Source organism: Solanum pennellii, chromosome 6 (assembly GCF_001406875.1).
Source record: "Solanum pennellii chromosome 6, SPENNV200".
NCBI lineage: Eukaryota > Viridiplantae > Streptophyta > Magnoliopsida > Solanales > Solanaceae > Solanum > Solanum pennellii.
The window spans coordinates 46,183,222-46,206,332 of record NC_028642.1 but is presented as its reverse complement, the minus strand read 5'-3'; the positions used below and the strand labels follow the sequence as shown (position 1 = coordinate 46,206,332).

At 33.9% G+C, this 23,111-nt stretch overlaps 1 protein-coding gene across 6 annotated transcripts; it reads right to left on the bottom strand.

Annotated features, from left to right (window-relative positions):
- Positions 1 to 5,174: 5,174 nt before the first annotated feature.
- Positions 5,175 to 21,902, bottom strand: LOC107023308 (TNF receptor-associated factor homolog 1a-like). Of its 6 annotated transcripts, XM_015223964.2 has the most exons (14): positions 21,766 to 21,902; positions 20,974 to 21,175; positions 17,452 to 17,529; positions 16,399 to 16,510; positions 15,489 to 15,577; positions 15,328 to 15,396; positions 15,112 to 15,241; positions 14,621 to 14,779; positions 13,999 to 14,347; positions 13,764 to 13,876; positions 13,217 to 13,358; positions 11,879 to 12,342; positions 11,614 to 11,800; positions 5,175 to 6,837 (listed from the first exon to the last, which is right to left on the bottom strand). In XM_015223964.2, exons 2-14 carry the CDS (start codon positions 21,152 to 21,154, stop codon positions 5,416 to 5,418), a joined length of 3,495 nt encoding a protein of 1,164 aa, XP_015079450.1. In that variant the 5' UTR covers positions 21,155 to 21,175; positions 21,766 to 21,902; the 3' UTR covers positions 5,175 to 5,415. The 6 variants fall into 6 exon arrangements, with proteins under 6 accessions (XP_015079450.1, XP_015079446.1, XP_015079448.1 ...); XM_015223960.2 differs by lacking the exon at positions 17,452 to 17,529 and having other exon boundaries at positions 5,212 to 6,837; XM_015223962.2 differs by lacking the exon at positions 17,452 to 17,529 and having other exon boundaries at positions 5,212 to 6,837; positions 11,879 to 12,333.
- Positions 21,903 to 23,111: the final 1,209 nt, after the last annotated feature.

Genomic DNA, 23,111 nt, shown 5'->3' with positions numbered 1-23,111 from the left:
TACTAGATGTTATATTATGTAAATAAGAGCGATCAATCTACGTACACTCTCTGTTATACCTGATTCAATTTGTTGCTATTAATTCTTTCTATTATGTGATCTATTCCCCTTCTATTAACTGTTTTTTTTTCATCGATTGAATGGATAAGAGAAAGTCCAAGCCAAACCCCTAACATGTTAATATATATATATATATATATATAAATGAGGAACATAGACAAGGTGATGTGGAATCTCTCTATGGGCTCCATTCCGTTTTTATTTTTTCTCTCTTTTTTGATATTTATTCTTTTTTTTTTCCATGAAATAATTTGTTTATTAATTAAAAAAATTCAAGCATATTTATTATTGTAATTATATATAATGAGTTACAAAAAAACCTCCATCTATTGATATTCTCACTTAAGTAGCATGTATTTTCAATTTCTTTGTAACTATTTTTATGGCTTATCCAATCTACAAATATCTATCATCTATAGAGATATTGAATGTTCATTTTCATTTTTTCATTCTTTCTTTTTAGTAGTATAGGTTTTTAATTTTCTTTTCTTCGTCTTTTTATTCATCAATCATATACATAAAGAAAAGAAGACAGAAAAGATGATGACAAAATATGACTTTCACTTTGATGAAGATCATAGATATATTCTTCAAAGATTCATCACATTATTTGGTATATGTTAAACAAAATGAAGAAGAAAGCATAATTATCTTGGAGATTCCGGAAGATAGAGTCATAGTAGTATAAAAGTTTGAATGATTTTCAAACATTTTGAAAATTCATTGCTGTATTATGTTGATTCCAATTAATATTATTCTATTCTCTTTTATTTTATTTCTTTGATTTGAACAAAAAAATGAATATTCTATTCATTGTTGTTGTCGTTGAAGATGAAAGATGCACATTTTTTTTATTATTTATATATACGTTAATTTATAGCTAATTAATATTTTAAATTTTGCCATGATTGAATTAAAAGTATATTACCTATGGTACATTTCTTTTATATCTACTGGATATTATTGCCCCTAAAAATATATGATGTGGTCTATCATATTAGTAATCAATCACAAATAAATGAATAAATCTTATTTTTAGTATTAAATTTTTATAATAATATTTTATGAATGAGCACACCCGATATCACTTTGTAAGAATACATTACATTGTTTTTTAAATTAAACATATAAAGTTGACATATTTTTAATGTGAATGAATAACACATGACAATATTAATAAGTAATAAATTCGTGTGAAAATAAAAATAAATATATATATATATATATATATACATATATGTATATAACCTTTACTTTTTCATTTTATCATATAAATAAATGGGTGAGGGGAGAAACTAATCCTACAAAAATAATTAGAACTTTAAATTTATCATTTTCTAAAATTAATCTCATTAATTTTCCCTTCTTAAACTAAGAAATGTGTATCTCTTTATCTTCATAATTTATATTTTCATAATCTCTATAACTCCTCATAACCCCCAAATTTAAATGTGCAAACTTATGATAATTTATTTTGTTTCTTAATATATATATATATATATATATATATATATATATAGAGAGAGAGAGAGAGAGAGAGAGGACCATGAATTAGAATGGAGATTAAAGAATAGAAAATTTAAAAAATATTAAAACTAAATTTTAAAATAACTTGGTTAAGACCATGCAATACAATGTCACAAGTTTTCAATTTGTGTTGCAACTTATTCCTTAAAAAAAAAAAGAACCATGATAGAAAATATTTTTTCGCCAAAATCAAAAATAACAATTGAAAAAAAAAAGACTTGTAATTTAATGAACCAATACTATGACTTGTGTTTTTATTATTTTATTTATTATTTTTTATCCCACTTTTAGTTGTTTTTTTTACGCTTTATTTTATATGAATTGAAATAAGTAATTGAAAACAAAATTTAATGAGTGAAAATATTGATCCCATAATTGATGATGTTGCAAACTTTTGAGTCAAAACTGTTCTTTTTTGCCTTGGTTTACTTGTATGTATATTGCACTCCACATATATATTTTAATATTAGATACTTTTATTCTTTATACTATCAAAATCATATTTTTATAACTCTTTTGAAGTATATTAAAATATAATTATTAAATCAAAATAAATAGAATTGTGAATATAAATATTTAATATATATATTTTATAAAATTTAAAAATAGGACAAATATTTATTTATGAATTTGATAAATTAATTTATTTTTGTTAAATACGTATATTTTGAAAATTTTAATTAAATATTAAATACAAATAAATTAATAAATTGATTCGATTTTTAATATATTATAAAAATAAAATCACAAAATCTAGTACTATATAAAAACTTTATGTTAAATTTTAAATTATATTTTAATATACTTAGTTATGAATATATATCTCACGTCGGGTGTTCATGTATTAGTTTTATAGAGAAAAAGGTGTAATCATTGATTTGAAAATGCAAGGAGTACATTTGAAATTAAAACGTATTATCAAAGTATTCAATTCAACTAACCTTCCATTCTATTAATCACTATATAATATTTGAAGAGCTTATTATCTATCAAATATTTTTATATAGTTAAAATGGATCTATTTATTATATATATATATAATAAATAAAAATATAGTAAGCGAGTTAATACAAAAATAATGTTCTCATTCGAAGTTGAACATATCGAGACTTAATAATCGGTAGCGTAACATTTTAATTACTTTCTAAAAAGTCGTATTTAACGAGTGCAACATAACATTTATCTTTTGATATAATTGCAACTAAAAAATCTAAAATATCGATTGATGTGATTTATGCAAAACCCATACAAATCTAAATTGTATATTTGAAAAAAGAACAAGAACGATTGAAAAATGAAATATTTAAAGAAGTTTTATCATATCAATATGACAAAGAATAATAAGATCTGTAGACGTGTTTCATTAGCATTTTCAGTTACTTCACAACATAACTTTTAGATACTCAAGAAAAAAGGTACACCGTTGTAATAGATTATAGATATTAAATTTGTTAAGCTTCATTTCAATTGTCATCTCAAATGATCTTCATAATTAATATATAATTAAAAAATACAATGATAATATTATGTTTGCGAATACTGAGAACATATAATTAATTAAAAAAATAATTCTTTAACATGTATTTAAAGACCGCGCTAAGCGCGGCCAAATTTCCTAGTTAGTTAATAATTAGGAAGGAATATGGAGCTACCAATTCCTGATTGTCATCTGACTTTGTTCTTTATAAATTGAATACGCAAGTAAACTTTTGTGTTGCATGCTTAGTCATCTTCCACAAAAAAAAAACAAGACTCATTAAATCAATGTTATCCAATAAGTAATACACTAATTATCTCTACTGTTTCAATATTCTTAAGAACCTTAATTTAGAATTAATACTAATTTTAGATATAAGAGTTGTCAATTTTGTTGCTTAGATTAATTAATTTGTGCGTCACGCAAAAGAATTTGGTGAAATCTCTATGTTTTAAATTTTTAATGTCATTCTCCGATTTAAACTCTCTGAAGTTACGTATAACATTCATTTGTATATATCATCAACGTGTAAATATCTTTTATACAATCAAATGTATTTTTTACAGAATAGTTATTTATTTTATATGTGTGTATGATCAAATTAAGTTAATTAATTATATGCATTTTGCATGTCACGTCAAGTAAATTGTAGACACATTTGGAGAAGATCCAAGAAATATAAAGAAGAATTTTTGTACTATTAATTAACAAATTAGTAAATAATTATTTATTGACTATATAGATACAAACATTATCAAATGAATATCTCTCTGTACATAATTTACTAACAAATGAATACATTGGAAACCCTCCCAAAAGACAATCCAAAAAGGAGTTATTCGCACAAATTGCAAAGTAAATATATAAAAGTAAAAAAATAAAACAAATAAGACACCATCTCGCTAATATGTCTACTAATATTTCTTTTTCTCGAAACGAGACAGACAATATAAATGAGCTCACACAACGATAATCGTACTAGGCCTTACCGTATGACCCGCAAAGTGCATTTCATTAATGAGTGGGCAATTACCCGACCCGGAACCACTATTGCCCGGGATATTTGTGCAACCGGATGGTCCAGATGAAGGGACTGGACCTCTTTGAAGAGATTGTAAATTCATCAAATCTTTTTCATGTACCAACCTAGTACCTTTACCTAGTTGGAAAAACATAATTAAGACAATAAGGGTTAAGAGTACCAATAAATTGGTTTTAAGATTCTTCATCTTTTACAATTATGTTGCAAAATAAGTAACAAAGAAGAATTAATGTTGTTTCATAAAAAAATTAAGGAGAGAGGGAACACATATTTATAGGCAAGGTTTGTTATGGTTTTTTTGACAATTGACTAGGAAATTCAAGGTTTATTCGATGGTATTTCGTATTATAAATATATTAGTACGAGATAAAGCTAAGTGGGATTATGTATGTACACCACGTAGTTGATGATGATAAAGTTTAGTGCTATGGGTCACGTGAACTTGGTAAATGTTGAATATTTATAAAAGTTCGATAGAAAAAACTTACTTGCTTTTAATAGTCAATGTATTAATAATTTAAGGTCGTTATTATAAGAATGAATAAATTTTAGATGGTGTCTTCCTAGTAGGTTCTGGGAAACATAAATTAGGCTGGCTGCTGCAATTCCTATTGGGGAAGTTTCTTGGTAATGAACTAGTGGTTTTTGGTAAGATTCAGGCTAGTCTAACCTTTGGACTTCTACACCAAATTTTTAATTTATATTCAAAACAGAGCGTCTAGTATAATTTTTTAATAAAGAATGTTTAACTGACCACTCTTCACTCTATGTAGCTACGCCACTAGACATTCCTAAGGTTAGGTTCATAATAAACCTCCTTTCGAGTTGAATTACACTTACAAGATGTAAAATGGGACTCTTTAAGTGTTGATAGAACCAGAAATTCCAACGACGATAGAAAGACATGAAGGATGGAGATGTAAGTTGATTCTTCCAACGAGTCGGAGTAGTTGGGTTGGTAATTCTCTCTGTGAAAAAGAATGAAGCATCATCCACTTCAGATGCTATCTACCACAATGGAACCTGCTTCAATCCTCACATTGACAACATCATAAAAAAAACTGGAGATTATACAACTATATATATTTATTATATGTTGAAGACCTTACCGATAATGTGCTTATATATATGAAGACACCAACTTTTAAAACATCCAAAAGCCAAAGTGGATTTCAAAAGCTAAAAAATATGAGGGCAGAATCACTCTTTACACAAGGGCTACAACCTCGCCTCTAAACCTAAAGACACATTACGGCAGAGAAAAGTCAAATGTTTGGGGACTAAGCTTCCTCATTAAATAGCTAGGCTTTCAAAACCCATTGGAAGGCCTAAATACTCTATACCTATTTACACCACATGCCATATTTGAATAATCAGGGTTGTGGTACAGGTAACCAGAATCAGTATGACCATTTCCCATTCCAAGAAAAGATGGATCAGAATGCATCAACTGCCACTGGTCATGAACTAACTGATCAATCTGCCCATTTACAAATTGTGGATTAGGCTGCGGAATCATATTCCTAATACTATTATAAGTGCCTCCAGAATAGTAATGTTGTAGCTCATCGTGATAGCTTCTTGTTCGCTCAAACCTACAAGAGTGAGCTGAGGGACCTAGATCACTTGCCATGCTAATATCACCCGGATAACTGAACTGACGATTTAGATGGTTGCTATATCTTTGCCAGCCCGAGTTTGGTTCAGAAGCCTTTCCAGCTCCATTCTCATCGTTCAGCAAGTCATTGATTATATCAAGATGTGGAAATTCATCGGCCAATACACTCTGGGACTGACAACCAGAAGTGCAGGCAGGAAGCTCAGATGGAAGATGATCATGGGTCCTGCTGTTAACAGGCTTTAACATATCAGATTCCTGGATGTCATTTAAGACGAAAGGATGTGATACTGACCTACTATAACTTCCAGAACTCTCCCATTTCTGTCCATTCCATGAAGTATCCTCATTCACCATTCCATAAGAAAAGCTTGGTCCAGCAGATCTATGTTCTGTTCTTTCCAGCCCCCCAGGCGACAACATTAGACCAGAAGTCAGTGAAGGTGATTGAGAGTATGGATGTGGTGAATTAACGGCTGAACTTGGAGAATGAGGCTGACTAAAACCAACCGGACTTCCAGAAATAAGACCGCCCATAATTGCATTTCTATAGGACTGACGAACATAACTATGTGTTGCCGGTGAAGGATCAGGACCCAATCGACCAGCTGCACTAACTGAACGAGGCAATAACTGTGTTGCCTGAACCATGGAAACAACAGGGGAAGCAGGTCTAGGATCAGTAACTAGAGGAGCACTCGAAGGTCTCGACTGGGCAGGCACTTGTCTAGAGATGGACCTTTCAGCTGTGGCAGAAGTAGTTACTTGTTTAGACAGGGACTTCTCAGTTGAAATTGAAGCAGGCTGTGGCAAGGGCTTCTTCAAGGGTTTTACCTCTACAGCTTTATGAGGATCAGCCTTCAACATCACGGAAGTTTCAGCTGAGACAACCACCGGACCTGATTTATCAGTCACCTTAGGACTATCTGAAAATGAACTTTTGACCAAGATAGGATCACTAGTGACCGAGATTTTCAAATTTTCCTTTGACAGAACAGCAGATACTGTACTTTTTTGAGGGCTTCTAGAAGGAGACTGGACACTGCTGGGCTTCAATATGGAAGATTTCTCTCTATCATCAATTAGATTTCTCTGCTGCAAAACTGCTACTTTCTGCATACAGCAAGAAAACGACGTTGTATGGTAATTGTAATTCAACATGCACATAATCAAAGCACCAACAGAGTAATCACCCTTGAAGTAGTCAATCAATTGGAAAGGCCGGAATCTCACCATATACATATAAACAAAAAGATGAATATAGTTAACAAGTAACATACAGAAGCCTATGCAATTAACCGATATTTCAGAAATACATTTTTCTAGATAAATAATATTCCAGAAGAACATCCTTAAAAGATGGGATAGTTTCCACAATTTTCTTTTTTCCATTTCTTTGTTCATAGTTCTATAAAGAAACATTAGTGGTAGGCAGTGTTTCAGACGACGATAGGCGATAAAAGGCGACAAGGGTTTTTGCCTTGTCACAAGGAGAGGCGAGCGGTGAGGCACTCGCCTTTTTGAAGTGCGGCCCAATTAATACCAAAAAAAATAAAATATTCAATTGCATATATAATAGTTGTTAAGAATTCCCACATTGGAAAAGGAATGGGAATTTAGTCTCCTTATATGGACTTGGACAATTCTCAGCTCATAAGCTAGCTTTTTAGGTTGAGTTAGGCTCAAGATCCATCTTCAAAGGGTACCAAAGCTTTCTTTGGTGAGAAAACTTGCTGAAATTTTTTTCCAGCAAAACCTCCACTGTTCTGCGATTCCGGCACTCTCTATGCATATTGTGCATATACCAGTACCACCACTACGATCGGATTCCTCAAAGGTTGTGTTTTATCAGCCACTTCTCTGGCAGTTTTTTTCCAGCAAAACAGCAAGCAGTTCTCCAGATTTGTTCTTCAGTTTTTCCCCCAGAATTTCTTCATTTTTTAACACTAATAGATTTGTTTTTCATGTCTCTCGGATACGATATGTTAAGCACTAAATCTGTGAGTTCCACCAGCCCAAACCATGAGATCACCACAGAACCCTTGGCAGGTAGTGCAAACTATTTATCTTGGTCCTCCTCTGTTCAATTATGGTGCAAGGTGTTCAGGATCACTTGGATGCACAGGCCAAGGATATTACTGAAAAAGATATGGGAGAAGATTAATGCTCAATTGTAGTCTTTATGGAAATCTAAATTGATAATCCTGTTGCTTGTATCTCACATTCCACCACACTTGGCCCTTGGGTTATGTAGTCAGGTGCTTCTGACCACATTTCTGGTAACAAACTTTATTGTCTAATACTACTTACTCTCGGTCCCTAGTCCCTTCCCACTGTTACATTAGCTAATGGTTCTGAGATCATGACAGTCGGAGTCGGTCAAGTCAATCCCTTACCTTCCTTGACTCTAAATAATGTTCTTTTTGTCCCTTTAGCCTCGTCAATAAGTCGTTTGGCTACGACTTTAAATTGTTTCCTCTCATTTTCGAATGACTTCTTTGTCATACAGGGCCTCCGGGAAGGATGATAGGTGAATGGCATCAGTCAAATGGACTTTATCATCTCAATTCTCACAAATCCACTACAATTTATTCAAATCTCACTCTCCAGATTTAATCCACGTTTATCCAAACTTCAAAAGATAGTACATAGTTTGTCCATTATCACTACGGAAAAATGTGAATAGAAACACCAAACTGTTTTTGATATTTCAGCACAGAAAGTTTGAAAAATGGAAAATGATTCAGAACGATCTTTCATTAAGAACATCCAAGTGCACCTTGAGCATCAATGGAAGTAACAAAATACTTAAAACCCAATGCAAAACTAACTCTACTAGGACCCAAAATATCATAATGAACTAAATGAAAAAGAGACTCTGCACGATTATTAGGACTACGTGGAAAAATAGCTCGGGTGTGCTTCCCCAATTGACATGACTTACAATCTAAAGTGTGCTTCCCCAATTGACATGACTTACAATCTAAAAGTTTTAGATTGTAAATCATGTCAATTGGGGAAGCACACCCGAGCTACTTTTCCACGTAGTCCTAATAATCGTGCAGAGTCTCTTTTTCATTTAGTTCATTATGATATTTTGGGTCCTAGTAGAGTTAGTTTTGCATTGGGTTTTAAGTATTTGTTACTTCCATTGATGATTAGTCAAGGTCCACTTGGATGTTCTTAATGAAATATCGTTCTGAATTATTTTCCATATTTCAAACTTTCTGTGCTGAAATAGATTACCAGTTTGGTGTTTCTATTCACATTATTCGGAGTGATAATGGACAACTAGGTACTATCTATTAAAGTTTGGATAAACTAGGTGTCTCAACAGTATGTGGATTAAATTTGGAGAGTATGAGATTGAACAAACCGTAATGGATTTATGAGAATTAATAGTATCATCCTTCCCGTACTGAGGTCCTGTGGTCCAGTGTGACAAAGAAGTCACTATAAAATGAGACGAAACAATTTAAAGACTTAGCCAAACAACTTATTGTCAAGAGGCTCACGGAACAACCAGGGACAAAAAGAACATATTTAGAATAAAGGAAGGTAAGGAATTGGCTTGAGTGACTCCGACTGCCATGGCCGGAGAACCATTAACTATTGTAATGTGGGAAGGGACTAAGAGTAAGTAATATTAGACAATAAAGATTTGTTACTAGAAATGTGGTCAGAAGCACTTAAGTCTATAACCCAAGGGCCAAGTGTGGTGGACTGTGAGATACAAGCACATGATTACCAACTTGGGCAACGAAAGCTATTCATGAAGATGTCTGCCTTACACTCTACTGGTACTTGGGAGCTTGTTCCTCTACCTCCAGATAAATCTACAGTTGGTTGTCGGTGGGTATATACAGAGAAGAAAGAGTTGGCCTTGATGGACAAATTGATGCACTTTATGGCCTGAAGCAGTCTCCTGGTCTGGGAAGTTTAGCATGGTTATTTAGGAGTTCTCTATGTCACTCTGCTCTAGGTTTGTGCATGTATTTGGTAGTGTATATTGATGACATAATTATCACGGACAATGATGATAAGGGAATTACCACATTGAAAAATCACCTTTTCCAACACTTTCAGACTAAGGATCTTGGTTTATAGAGAAACTTCTTGGGCATTGAGGTTGCTCAATTCAAATCAGGAATTGTCATTTCACAAAGGAAATATGCACTTGATATTCTTGAAGAGACAGGTATGATAGATTGTAGGCCTATTGATTTTCCAATGGATTCAAATGTTAAGCTCCTACCAGGTTAGAGGGAACCTCTTAGCGATCCATGAAGATATAGAAGGCTGGTAGGAAAGTTGAATTATCTCACAGTGAGTCAACCTGATATTACCTTCTCGATAAGTGTCATAAGTCAGTTCTTGATCTTTCCTTGTGATAGTCATTGGAATATAGTTATTTGCATTCTTCGATACATAAAATCTCTGCTCTAGGGATAGGACTTCTTTATGAAGACCGAGGACATGAGAAAATTGTTGGAAATTCATATGCAGATTGGGCAGGGTCTCTGACAGACCATCCACTTCTGGATATTATGTTCTAGTTGGGAGAAATTTGGTGCCTTGAAAAAGTAAGAAACAAAATGTGGTTGCTAGATCTAGTGCAAAAGCATAATATCGGGTTATGGCAGTGGCAACATGTGAACTCATATGGATCAAACAACTACTGAAGGAGTTGAAATTTGTAGATACTAAAGGAATTGAACTTGTGTGCGATAATCAAGCTGCACTTCACATTGCATCGAATCCAGTATTTCACGAGAGGACCAAAAACAAAGATTGATTGTCATTTTGTTAGAGAAAAGTTACTTTCAGGAGACATAGTCACAAGGTTTGTGCGGTCAAGTGATCAGTTTGCAGACATATTCACCATGTCCCTAGCTGGTCCTAAAACAAGTTATATATGTAACAAGCTTGGTACATATAACTTGTATGCACCAGCTTGAGGGGGAATGTTAGAATCCTAGGAATATTCTAATAATTGTAGCATATGTAAATATAGTAGGTAGCTTGATTTCCTCCTAGATTTATTCTAGCTTGACTTGATATTGACTTGTAGTGAATAGGTATTGATTTCCTTTCCTTTTTAGGACATGTATACTTGCCTATTTAAACACCAATAGCTTGAGGGAATAATCAAGCTAAGTTCTCTCTCAAGCTCTTCTCTTCGCACAATAATCAATAAGAAAATATTTCAATTCAAAAGCTGAAAATAGATAATACATACTTATAACTTGAATGAGAAAAAAACAGAACAAAAGTCAAAACAGTGAAAAAAAAGAGGTAGAAGTGACTCCGAAGAAGAAGATAAAAGAAACAGAGGAAGAAGACATTTGAAGAATAAAGAAAAAATACATATTGGCTGAACTTGAGAGTCGCCGAAAAAGTCTAGCTAGTCGCTTGAGGAGTAGTCGAAAATCCTAAAAGTACCTTTTAACATTTAAAATTCTAAATTGGTCGCCTTTTTTAAAAGAAAATACAAAAGGTGACCCCTTTCTCGCCCTTGTCAACATGGCGTTGCCTTTTGACGATCGCCTCGAGACAATGCTAAAATGCGATGAAGGGTTGTCTTGCCACAATGCTAAAATGCAATGAAGGATTGCCTCGCCTCACCTCTCGCCATTGGTGATGAGGCGATCGCCTTTCACAATACTGGTGGATGGAGATTAGCATCTAAGAATGTTCACCATAATGTGCAAAGGAGAGGGTCGCAAAAAAAAACTAGAGGAAACTATCAAAAGAAGGCAGTTTAGAACTAAGAGAAACACAGATTTAGGTGCTTCAACTTGCTGAGTGTTCAGCAACCACACTTGTAGGATTATATCCACTCTGTCTGGAGGGGCAAACAAGGAATGGGTATAGGCAGAAGATAAAAACCTTGTTAGTTGCTTGCTGCTCACACGAAGGAAGTGCAGTAGCCTGACACTCATATCCTGTTGCCTCACAGCTTACAGATGTATCACTTAGCTGACCATCATCTGAAACAACATCCGACGTCTGACCAAGTGTTTCACTAGCCCAATCAGCTGCCTTACAAGTTGACCTGCTTCGTTCATTTCTCCCTCTAAAAGGTTGAAAAACTAGGCATTATAACTAAAGACAGACATTTTAAAAGATATTCAAATGGAAGCAGAAAACTTACCTGCTAGGTAATTTCTGGTTTTTCTGGATCAAAGGAAAACCTCTGTGGGTTCCATTAATAACTACTGAAACAATTGAGTCAGTGGAACACGTTGATGAACTATCATCCATCATGGAAGGACTTATCCTTCCTGCTATCACATTCTGCGAAGCTGGAAGGCCAATTAACCTGCTAGAACCAGCTTCCACAGATGGATGCACCTCTGAGGTATCAGTATCCCAGTTGACAGGACTTGCATTTCTGTCTTCTGAATCAATATGGATTATGGAGTCTATAGAATCAGAAATATCAGAAACCTCTCCCAGTACATCTGATTTACCAAGTACTTGTCCTGGCATCTCAGCCATGTACTCATTTCCTTCACCAATGGGACCATCAACTTCAATCTTATCATGCACCATAACATCAGGTTTTTCATTTCTCTCCTTATCCTTTGCTTTCCTGATATTCCGCTTCTGTTTAGACTGAAGTACAAAGTAAGCAACTAAACGCGATAAAATTTAACTGTACTCAATGTGTTGAATTAAATGAAAACATTAAGTTTGCTTGTATGTAGCATGCATTTCAGTATTTCCTAGCAAATAATCACTTTTCCGCATAATCAGTTTCTGATTGGTCAAGCAACAAATGAAATCTCTAAATAACAGAAAAGGCGAAGCAATAAGAGGGTGATGTGAGCAATTAAATTGTATATCACCAGAACCTACAAATGATCTTGCTAATCAAAATTAAAAAAAATAAATTTGCACCAAGGATAAATACCTAGTGTCATACTGAAAGAGCTCCTTAGTACAGCATTCCATGTACACTTACTAACAAAATTCCAATTGAAGCATCTTGCTTATATATATATATATATATATTTAGGGAGGGGTAAGGCTGCACACACCACCATCCTCAGACCCAACTTGTAGCATTACACTGCGTATGTTGTGGTAGTTCTTGACCTACTCAGTTGGCGAGAGTGATTTTATCGCATGCTAAACTCAACATAAAGATTCTATCCATTTGTGATAGGTCATTAATGCAAACTATGATAGAATACTTTAGTTTGTATACTAATTCTTTTATAAAAAAAAGGCAATAAATCCAAAGGAAATCTTTTTCCTCTGTGTGTGTATGGAGAGAGGGGGGTAACTCTTGCTTTTCTCTCTATTGGCTATGTTAGTCTGGCTCTCTGCTCAGTAAGTATGTCTGCTATGAACCTAGTAGCACCTGAGCCACCAGCTACAGAAACTGACCTAGTATCATCACTATCAGATGTACCGATTAATTGTATAATTAATGAATCTGATTTTTCATGCAATTTTTGTAATTAAACTCGATGCAAATCAATACCTGTTTTTTCTTCGACTTCTTTTCCTTCTCGGATGCTCGTTTAGCTTTCTTCTCAGTTTCAGCCAGCCAAGCAGCCTCTTCACGGATGAGTTCCTCTTGCCTCTTTAATGCAACAGCTTCCTTATATGCAACCTCTATTTTACTGCAGAATGCAAGCAATTAAGTGACTGTTAACTATTAAAAGCTGTAGTCAATAAAAAAATACTATTAGCCAAAGGAAGCAACAAAAATCAGAAATTACAACTAGAAGAAACAAACAACATAACCCCTCTCTGATGCAGAAAATGCAGTAATAATGCAAGGGGCGCCAACCTATTCTGCTGGCAAAACTAATAATTCACCACAACAATCTATTATTGTAATATGAAGATCAAGCTCACTCAGAGAGAGATATGCACAGTCAAATTCAATGCAATCTGAGTTATGTCATATAACATGAGTGCTCACTCTCCTTTCCTTGCAGATCCATAAAGACCTGGAAATAGTTTCTGCATTGCCTCTAAGTTAAATGACAAAGAAAAGGCAAATAACTCATTTAAAAGTCTACCTGAAAATATGCGCAAGCACAAATATTTCAATAGTTCGCCGACCTAGTTCAGTTAAGCGCCTCTCATCACGCTGAATGGGATCTCTGTTCGTGCCCTCTCCAGAAGCAGCATCCTAAAATGAAAAAGTAATGGTAAAAGTAACTTAAAAGCTAAAATTGTTAGAAACTTTTTGTAAGGGCTATAATTGGTGGACATATTTGCATAGAGTTTCAAGAATGCAATTATGCAACTCACCTTTGTACGGTTCTGAGGACCTCTCTCATCCTTCGGAGGCAACGGCTCCAAAACAGCCCTCTCAAGCAGCAGCAAGACATCATCCACCAAGACAAACATGTCTTTCTCCAGGTAAACAATAGGAACTGTTTGTTCCACTGCATCGTAATGTTTCCCTTTACCTGTCTGTCCATTAGTCTGGTCTACTAGAGCTTTAAGCCCACTGTACAACGAATCCATCACAAGAGTAGACGTAACCTCTTTTTCTATGAAGAAGTTCTTGACCACCATTTTCAAAATCCGATCTGATTTCTCTCTGGACATGCGGCGTCTAGAATTTTGGTCTATTCCCAGCCAAAAAGCACAGAAACTGAAACTCCATCATAAATAAGCAGTCAGTAAGTGTAGCATGGAGATTTAAGAATTAACACACTTCAGACAATAAATGACATTAGGCAGTGCCAAACAGAAGGCAAGAGGAACAAAACCTTATTCAACATATATCTTATATATGAATATGAGATAATAGCCACCAATAACATAGCTAAATATTACAGAGCAAAAACATAGAAAAAGAAGCTAGAAGCTATCACACCAATAATCTCCAAAACATGGAAAACAGCTAAGAAAATTTGCGTCCTACCTCGACCATCTAGTTTTATCCCCTATTAATTTCCCAAGCTTTCCTCGTCGCTCTTCCACAAAACGACGGCAAGTTTGCTCAACATTCGTTAAATACACCCTAACAAGTTCTCGCCGATACTGACAATCAAGGCAATGGAAAGGACGCTCTGCTTTCTCCCTACAAATAAAAAACATAGGTCAAAATGGTTAGCATCACAAAGATCTCCGTAGAATCTGTAACCACTGTTTAAGATCCATAAAAACATGAATGAGACAGCTCATGAGCTCAAGACTAAATACATAAGAAGACAGCAATTTTTTTTATATGAAATGGAATTTTATGCTCAAAGAGAAGAATACAGAGGAGGACTGGACGTCCACAAGCTGATTAGATATACATCAGAAAAAGGTGTTATAGAATAAACAGTGTAAAACCCCTACATGAAAAGACCCCCATATATGCATTAAATGGGAAAACCAAACTATTTAGAGGAAAGAGTTGAGATAAACCTGATGACTTGAACTTGAGCTTTGATAATGAGGGTATCAGAATCAATAAATCCATCTACAACTCTGGAGAGGTCCATAAATTTTTTCCATCCCCAATCATGTTCTTTCTTCCAGAAACGATGCAATGTATCTGCAGAAAAATTTACAAGTGCATATTAATGTGATAGGAGGGAACCAAGAAGTCCATCACGCAAGCAATGTGTCTAATAGATTCACCTGAATACTTGGACTTCCTCGGATCTTTGTTAACCACAGCTATAGTAAATTGTGCAAGATGACTCCAGCCTGTTATGAAGGAGACAGAATGGAAAAACGTCAGCTTAGCTAAAGCATCATTTTTGAAATAGCTGTGACAAACACTATCAGCATTATCATACCTGGAAGAAGCTTGTCATGATTAGCCACACACAGAAACAAAGAGAGATGATTGCAGACATCACATCCCTGAGGATAAATCAAAATGTACCTGCATCCAACAGTTGGAGGATAAGAGAACTTTTATTAGTAACTACTTAATTTATAAATTGATAATTGTCATTCGATGAGAGGAGAAACAAGCATATAAGAATACAGAAGATGCTACTATGATTCCTGCCAATTGGCAATGTCGACTAAAAGTTACAAAAGTAGCAAAATGGATCACAGATCTAAACTCTAGTTAATTCTCACAAAGACAAAACTACACATATTAATTTATATTAGTATAACAAGAGCATGGTAGTCAGCACTTAAAGATTATTTTTGTGTCAACAAAAAGAAGGAGAGGGGGCACGTCATATATGAATGATTCAATTGTGTCCGTACAGCTCAAGGGAAATAAAAAGATTTACTTCATAGTTTTTATCCATTTACAAATTCAAAAAGATGAAGTGGAGTGACACAGCTTTCCTCTCCTACTTCCAGACTAAAAAAGAAACACAACCCTTACATCTCCCCTTTGCCTAAAGGAATAAAGAGGAATGCACATAAAGCTTTTCCCCAACTCTCTGCTCTTTACCTCTTAAAAGAGAAAGCCAAATAGGAAAGATAGAAAAGACTAAGTGGTCCTATGTCCATGTAGAATATCTCCAACATAATAAAAACACAAGTAAAATTGTTTAGTCAATTAACAGTTGAATGCCACAAACATAGATCAACAGCTGATCCATGATTTTCCCAAATCAATACGACTGCAAGGGAAGTGGGGAAACACATGTGGCTATACCTTCTAAACATTTAAAAGACGAGATCATAGAGTCGATTGCACAAGTATGTTTCACAAGACAAATCTTCCCAAAGAAATAATACCATTTGTAGCCGCCAACCTCAAAAGTATTACTCCGAAGTTCTCTCTTGTTAATTTGTGAAAACTTATCAATCTTCCAGGTATATTTTCCATATAGCTCAACCGGTTTAGGTCCTGAGAGACAATAGAAAAGGTAAGAAAATAAATAAAGTGAAGGGCTTTAATAAGGCACATAATATAGGGAACAAGTAGAAAACTGGTGGAAGTATAAGGGAGAAACTTCATCTTAGAAACAGGTAGTTGTCTCTCTGAAAGTTAGCACAGAGGCTAACACTACCAAAATCAACATATGTTCCACATATCCAATTAAGATAATACATAATTACACCCTCAAACTATAACATTATTTCATAGAGACATTGAAACATTGCTAAGGTCTTAATAACCCCTTATTCTTGTTTGATCTGTATTTATCACCACCTTATGAGCCCAGGCGGGGTATAGAGTGTATTTCACTCCCCAACAGTGGAGGTGGTATTATGGCAGTGGTGGTGATGGTAGCTACGCCGGAGGATGGCCAGCGATGAGCAACAAAGGGTTGGGATTACAAGCATACGATGAAGATTGAAGAAGGAAAGGGAAAAGAAGATATAAGGAAAATAAAACAAGAAAAAAACATAAATTAAAATACAGATTAGATAATTAAATAAATTTGACATGTGGCAAGCAATAATTGGTGCGTAATTTGCACTTCTTTTCTTATATCTAAGGTTGACTGGAAAATGGGGTATTTCTACCACTTTAAAATTGCTCAAGGGGTACTAGGACCCTCGCAAAGTTCCAATGTCTCTTTGGATAAAGTGTCATAACTGGAGGGGATAAATATGTACTAATGTACTGTCTCTATACCAATTAATGATGATATCTTCCCCATAGGGAATTATCCAAGAATACTTTAAGAATATCACATGCTATTTGCAATTTACTTCTTGTGTAGAAAATAAGAGAACAGAAGAGATGAACTTATACTTTATGGTATAATGAATGAATACAATATCCATCTATTATAGGTGCAGGACAATCTTATCTCAAAACATGAAACTTGAAGCACTTACCAACTATGTTGCTCAGACTCTTCAAAAATATCATCGGGTGCATGTCAATCCTCCAAAGTAGTGCATTTATGGAGGATCCTACACGGATGTAGCAACATTTTTGGAGTGTCTGAACAACATAGCTTAACACTTCACCATATCAGTTAACACTCAAATTTGAGAAACCACTTAAGTTTTTTTTTTTTTAAATACCGAGAGTAAATAGTCCCCAAAATGATAGCCAAAGAGCTTGCCATGAAAACAATCACGCTTCAATCCCAAATTAAATGGGTTATATAAATCATCTTACGTCCATCTTGCTTTATTTGCACTCATTCCAATACTAAATAATTTGTCTTGTAACTTAGGAATTGGCCTAGACATGCCCATTTCTATTATAACCATGGTGTCCAGCAAAATTTCGCACCTCGACTAACTCTACGGGATACCTGCCCACATCCTATCGGCAAGAGGTACCAATTAACTCTATCCACAAGGTTAGAAAAGATGGGAAGAATCACCTAGTGTGTTTTGTCTCTGCATCTGAACCTGAGACCCCATAACTCTAAATCACTTCATTGACCATTAGCTCACACCCTTGGTTGCCATTGTTGTTGTTTATAAAACGAGAAAATAGAAAATTAGGAGCTCTAAATGAAGAGATTTCTAAGGCCTCATTTTGTTTTTATTAAGATTAAGATATTTAAAATTGCACACACATCTAAAATATTAAGATGTTCATTAAGCATTAGATGTGTCTAAACCCAAATACATATCTGAATATAAGATGTGCATTAAGATTAAGATTTGTGAATCTAATTACACATTTGGATATTAAGAAGTTGCATTAAGATTTAAATACTAATTAATTAAGATTGTTTTTTTTTTAAGAAGAGATTGTTTTTTTAACACTAAAATGTATAAAATGTTGTTATTTGAAGATTAACAATTATAAAATTCAATAAACACTAAATTAATGTAATACTATATATCAATTGGGGATGATGTTAGCTAATAGTAAGTTACAGGTAGTAGCTAATGGTGATGGTGGTTGGGAGTAGAGGTTGATGCTAGTAGTTAGTGATAGTGGATGATGTAATAGATCTGGTTATGGGGAATAATGACGGTGGTTGACAATATACAACGTGGCGATTGATGGTTGTGATTGTCCGTGGCGACGGGCGGTTGGTGATTTGGTGGTGATGATAGTATATGATAGCTAGTGGTAGTGACAGTTGATTGTAGTGATTGACAATGATGGTAATTGTGGATGAGGGTGGCAGTACCTAGTTGATAACGATGGGCGGGAACAACGATACTCGATGATGGTGGACGATGGTGGTAGCAGTAAATAGATAGAATTGGTGAACTGTCATTTTATAGAAATTTTTAGATAGAAATCTTGATGATACTAAAACTTTGTTAAAAATCTTATCATTTGGATCTATTCAACCCAATTAAGTGATTGAAACATTAAAAAAACACTTAATGATTAAGATTTGAAAAACTAATATCCAAACCGAAAAAACAAATGAACTTAATGACAGAGACCAAAATAATTAAGATTATCTCTCCAGGGGTGGCAGGTGGACCTTGATTAATTATGTTCTTGATTCACTACCAACCTATATGATGTCAGTATTCCCAATTCCCAAAAGTGTAATCACTAGGTTGGATAGAATCAGAAGAAAATTTCTTTGGCAAGGAAACAGTGAGAGGAAGGCTACAACTTGGTTAAACGGGATGCTATGGTAGTGGGAAAGAAGCATGGAGGTCTCGGAATAAGGAATTTGTTGAATCAAAGCAAAGCCCTTATGATGAAATGGTTATGGAAGTTCAACAATGGAGAGCAGACCTACTGGAAGGAAGTCATTAAAGCTAAATATGAAGAGGAAGATAACTGGATGACCAAAGAAGTGACTACCGTATATGGGGTTAGTGTATGGAGATCTATTAGATCTCTGTGGTCCGAGTTTAAGGCTAACACACAGATCAAAGTGAGGAATGGAGAGAAAACAGAATTCTGGAAAGATGCTTGGCATGAGGTAGGTAGGCTAAAGGCCTTGTATCCTGATATATACTCTCTAGTGTCTTACCAACAGAAGACTATAGTAGATCATTGGACTCCTCAAGGATGGAACTTCATCTTTAGAAGACAATTAAATGATTGGGAGATTCAAAGGGTAGCAGATTTTTTCAACACCATTGGGCAATTTAATGGACTGGAAGGAGGTCAGGACATTTTGTGGTGGAAAGGCAATCGAAAGGGAAGCTTTAAGGTGGGTTGTGCATACAACTAGTTGAACCACACCAATCAGCCTCAAAGTCACTGCCATGGAGAGGAATCTGGAAGTCAAAAATTCCACTCTGAAGTGGCATGTTTTATTTGGTTGTTGGCCAAGGAGGCTGTACTGACTCAAGACAACTTAAAGAAAAGGGGGATACCATTATGTTCTAGATGGGGAAACTGCTGAGACAGTTAACCATCTCTTTCAACACTGCAAGATGACAAGTCAACTATGGAGGTTATTCCTGAGCCTTAAGGGTATGTCATGGACCATACCTGCCAAGATCACAGAAGCAATTCAGAGTTGGGAGGAAGCAGGAAAGCAACCCAAGAAAAGAGACAGATGGAGAATTGTCCCAGCTAGCATATGGTGGCAATATGGAAGGAAAGGAACTCTAGTGCTTTCGATAGTGTTGAGAATAGTATGCAAAAGGTCAAACTAAATTGTCTTATGCTACTATGTTTCTGGTGTAATCAATTATACTCAAATGATACTATCTCCTTAATTGATGTACTAGACTCAATTTAGTGTAAGATAGTAGAATTTGAAGTACATGTTGTAAATACTGATCGGTATACTAACTTTTGAGGAATAGACAAAGTTACCATTTTCAAAAAAAAATAATTAAGTTTAAGACCTTTATTAAGTGCAAACAAATGAGACATAAATCTCACACTTATCCATACGTTGCCATACATGCAACGTAATAGTTTTAAATATTAGTCCCAACTAGTTGGTCTCATTTATATGGAACTTTGTGCTTCCACAAAACTTGTTTTTAGGGAATCTGAACCAAATCTCGAGAATCTGTCAAAGAGTTGCCGAAAAATTTAGATCACCACATTCTTGCCAGATAAGTTTGATAACCAAAATCTGTAAGCAAAAGCTCCTATATTGGAACCTATCGCAAGCAAAGATTGAAGTAGCAGTCGGGAAGAGAAGTGTGATACAAAGGTTACCAAAAAGAGTCAGGGTTCCACTGCACAATCACCAGAAAAGGTGTTTGTCAACAACAAAATTTGATCCTAATGGCCCAGCTTATCATAATCAAGTTCAAATCTCCCGCAGCCAATGAGCTCTCAGCATAAAAAAATCTCATTTCCCACAAATGCATCTTAATGGAAACAATATAGCAATACTTCAAGAGCGAAACAAATAGTACCAAATCAAACATAAAACTACTCTCTATCTGTCAAGGATCAAAAACAATTTCTAAGGATAGTTGGCAAAAAAATAAAAAAGAGAAACAGCATACCACAATCATCTTCGTCATCACTGTCCCAGTATGGAGGTGATGTTGACGGAGTTCCATTTTCCATCTGCTCACAGTACCTCCGTTCTGCCAACGTTTCACTAGATTGACACCGCTGCTGCCCCTTTGACACTCCCTCCAGAGACTTCCCTATTCCTGCCTCCTCACTTGCGCTTGAAGCCATTTCTCACTCCACCAACTTCACCTGTTTTCATTACAAACAAGTTAAACCCCACTACAAAATTGACTAATCTTTACACAAATTCTAAAGCTTCCACTTACATTTACGCAGAATTCAATTCAGAAGCAAAAAAAAAAACAATACAATATACAGACCACGCTAAATGATCTTATTATCTAATAAAATCAGTCACCTTCATTGTACTAGCACTAAAAATGCTAACATCTAGCAAATGCTGAGTTCCATTTTCAAACCCCTACGGAAATTCATATCCATCAATGACTGAACATCACCTAAAACTCCTTAAAATGAACATCCACATTAAAAAAAAACTTCTGATAACCGTATTCACATTAATCTATCCATTAAATTCCAAACTCAATCAATAGAATAACCAAACCCCATAGGTTAAAATACAATTAACGAGTAAGGAAAGAAACCCCTCATTCCAAAAAGGATCAGAAATTAAAAAACCTAAATTATCCACATCAAGCAGAAGCCTAAACCTAAACCTAAACCTAAACCGAAAGCAAGCAAAACAAATCCAAAAGATAAAACAAAGGAAAGTAAATTGGGAATTACTGAAAACAACACAATCAGAAGCGTACATCAACCTGAATTAAAAAAAGAGAGGTGTGTCAATGGCGGAATGGCAGCTAAGGAGAAAGTGAGGAGGGATTGCAGAGGTTGAAGAAGCAGCAGGACAGAGGCGGAAACTATATATATATATATATATTTATATATATGTATAACAATGTGAATTTATTTGTGTCCTTTTATACTGTAATGAGGGGGTATCTGTATATTGGTGAAGAGTTTAGGGCTCCTATAGTATGATATGTTAAAATGATTTTAAAGGATAATTATATTTTTAATTATGTTAATGTACCTAATAAAATTTCTTATATCGCTAATATGAGTTTTTCATGTATTTATTTATGTACATAGCATAATTAAATTAAATATATAATTAATAGGTGCATTAACTATATATAGGTTACAAAAATATTTAATAGGTATATTAAGCTAGTGGCTGACATATGGATTCGGTCAAATTTACTATATATTCTTTAAATAATATTAATAAATTTACTAAATATGTACAATTATAAAATTAGTATTCAATTATTATTATTAAAATAATTATAATAAAATTCAGAATATATAAAATTAAAATTTTAAATTCATCTCTATTAATAATATATACGCATAGTATATATAATTATATATATATATATATATATATATATATATATATTTTAACACATTCTACTAAACAAACCCTTAATTACATAGCAGTAATCAATTGTAAACATGGTATCTTTTTAATTATTTGTAATTTTAGCATATTAATAATAAATTTATTATGCCAATAGTGTAAAGAAATGGTTTAAGGTATAATACTAATTATTGTTACTATTCTTGGCTTGACATAGTCAATTTTATACAATTTTATATGTATAGATTTTAATTTATTTGTTTTAAAAAATAAGATATAAATATATAACATTTCTAAAATCAAATTGCATTACTTGCTCTACTCTAAAACTATGTCATCTTTTATGGAATAAATATTATTTGATTATGTTTCTAATTTATTTTAATCTAAGATATGCATATATAATATTTGTCAATAAAACCCTTTAAGCAATATTCTTAATTAGCCATTGGCCTCTTTTCTAAAAAGAATTATAAGGGAACATTTAATTATAATATTGGTGGTTATTAGGGCGGTTCAAATTGAATTAAAATTGATAATTCAAATTGGAAAAAAAAGTTATTGATTATCAGTATTGGGTTATTGATTTGGCGGTATTAATAACGATTTTGATTTTTTTGTTATCGGATTATTAATTTTTAGCGGTTTGAGGTTTTTTCTTAATGGGTTAATCGATAACCCGATAGTAAATTGAATAATCATATTTATACCATTTTGAATATAAAGTTCTTGACTTAGAGT

Excerpts from the sequence above, each read along its gene's own strand:
- LOC107023308 (XM_015223964.2), bottom strand. The coding sequence starts at position 21,154 with ATGGCTTCAAGCGCAAGTGAGGAGGCAGGAATAGGGAAGTCTCTGGAG. Across the intron at positions 16,511-17,451 it reads GAGTCTGAGCAACATAGTTG|GACCTAAACCGGTTGAGCTA; the intron begins GTAAGTGCTTCA and ends ATTGTCTCTCAG. Across the intron at positions 14,780-15,111 it reads GCTCAAGTTCAAGTCATCAG|GGAGAAAGCAGAGCGTCCTT; the intron begins GTTTATCTCAAC and ends TTTTATTTGTAG.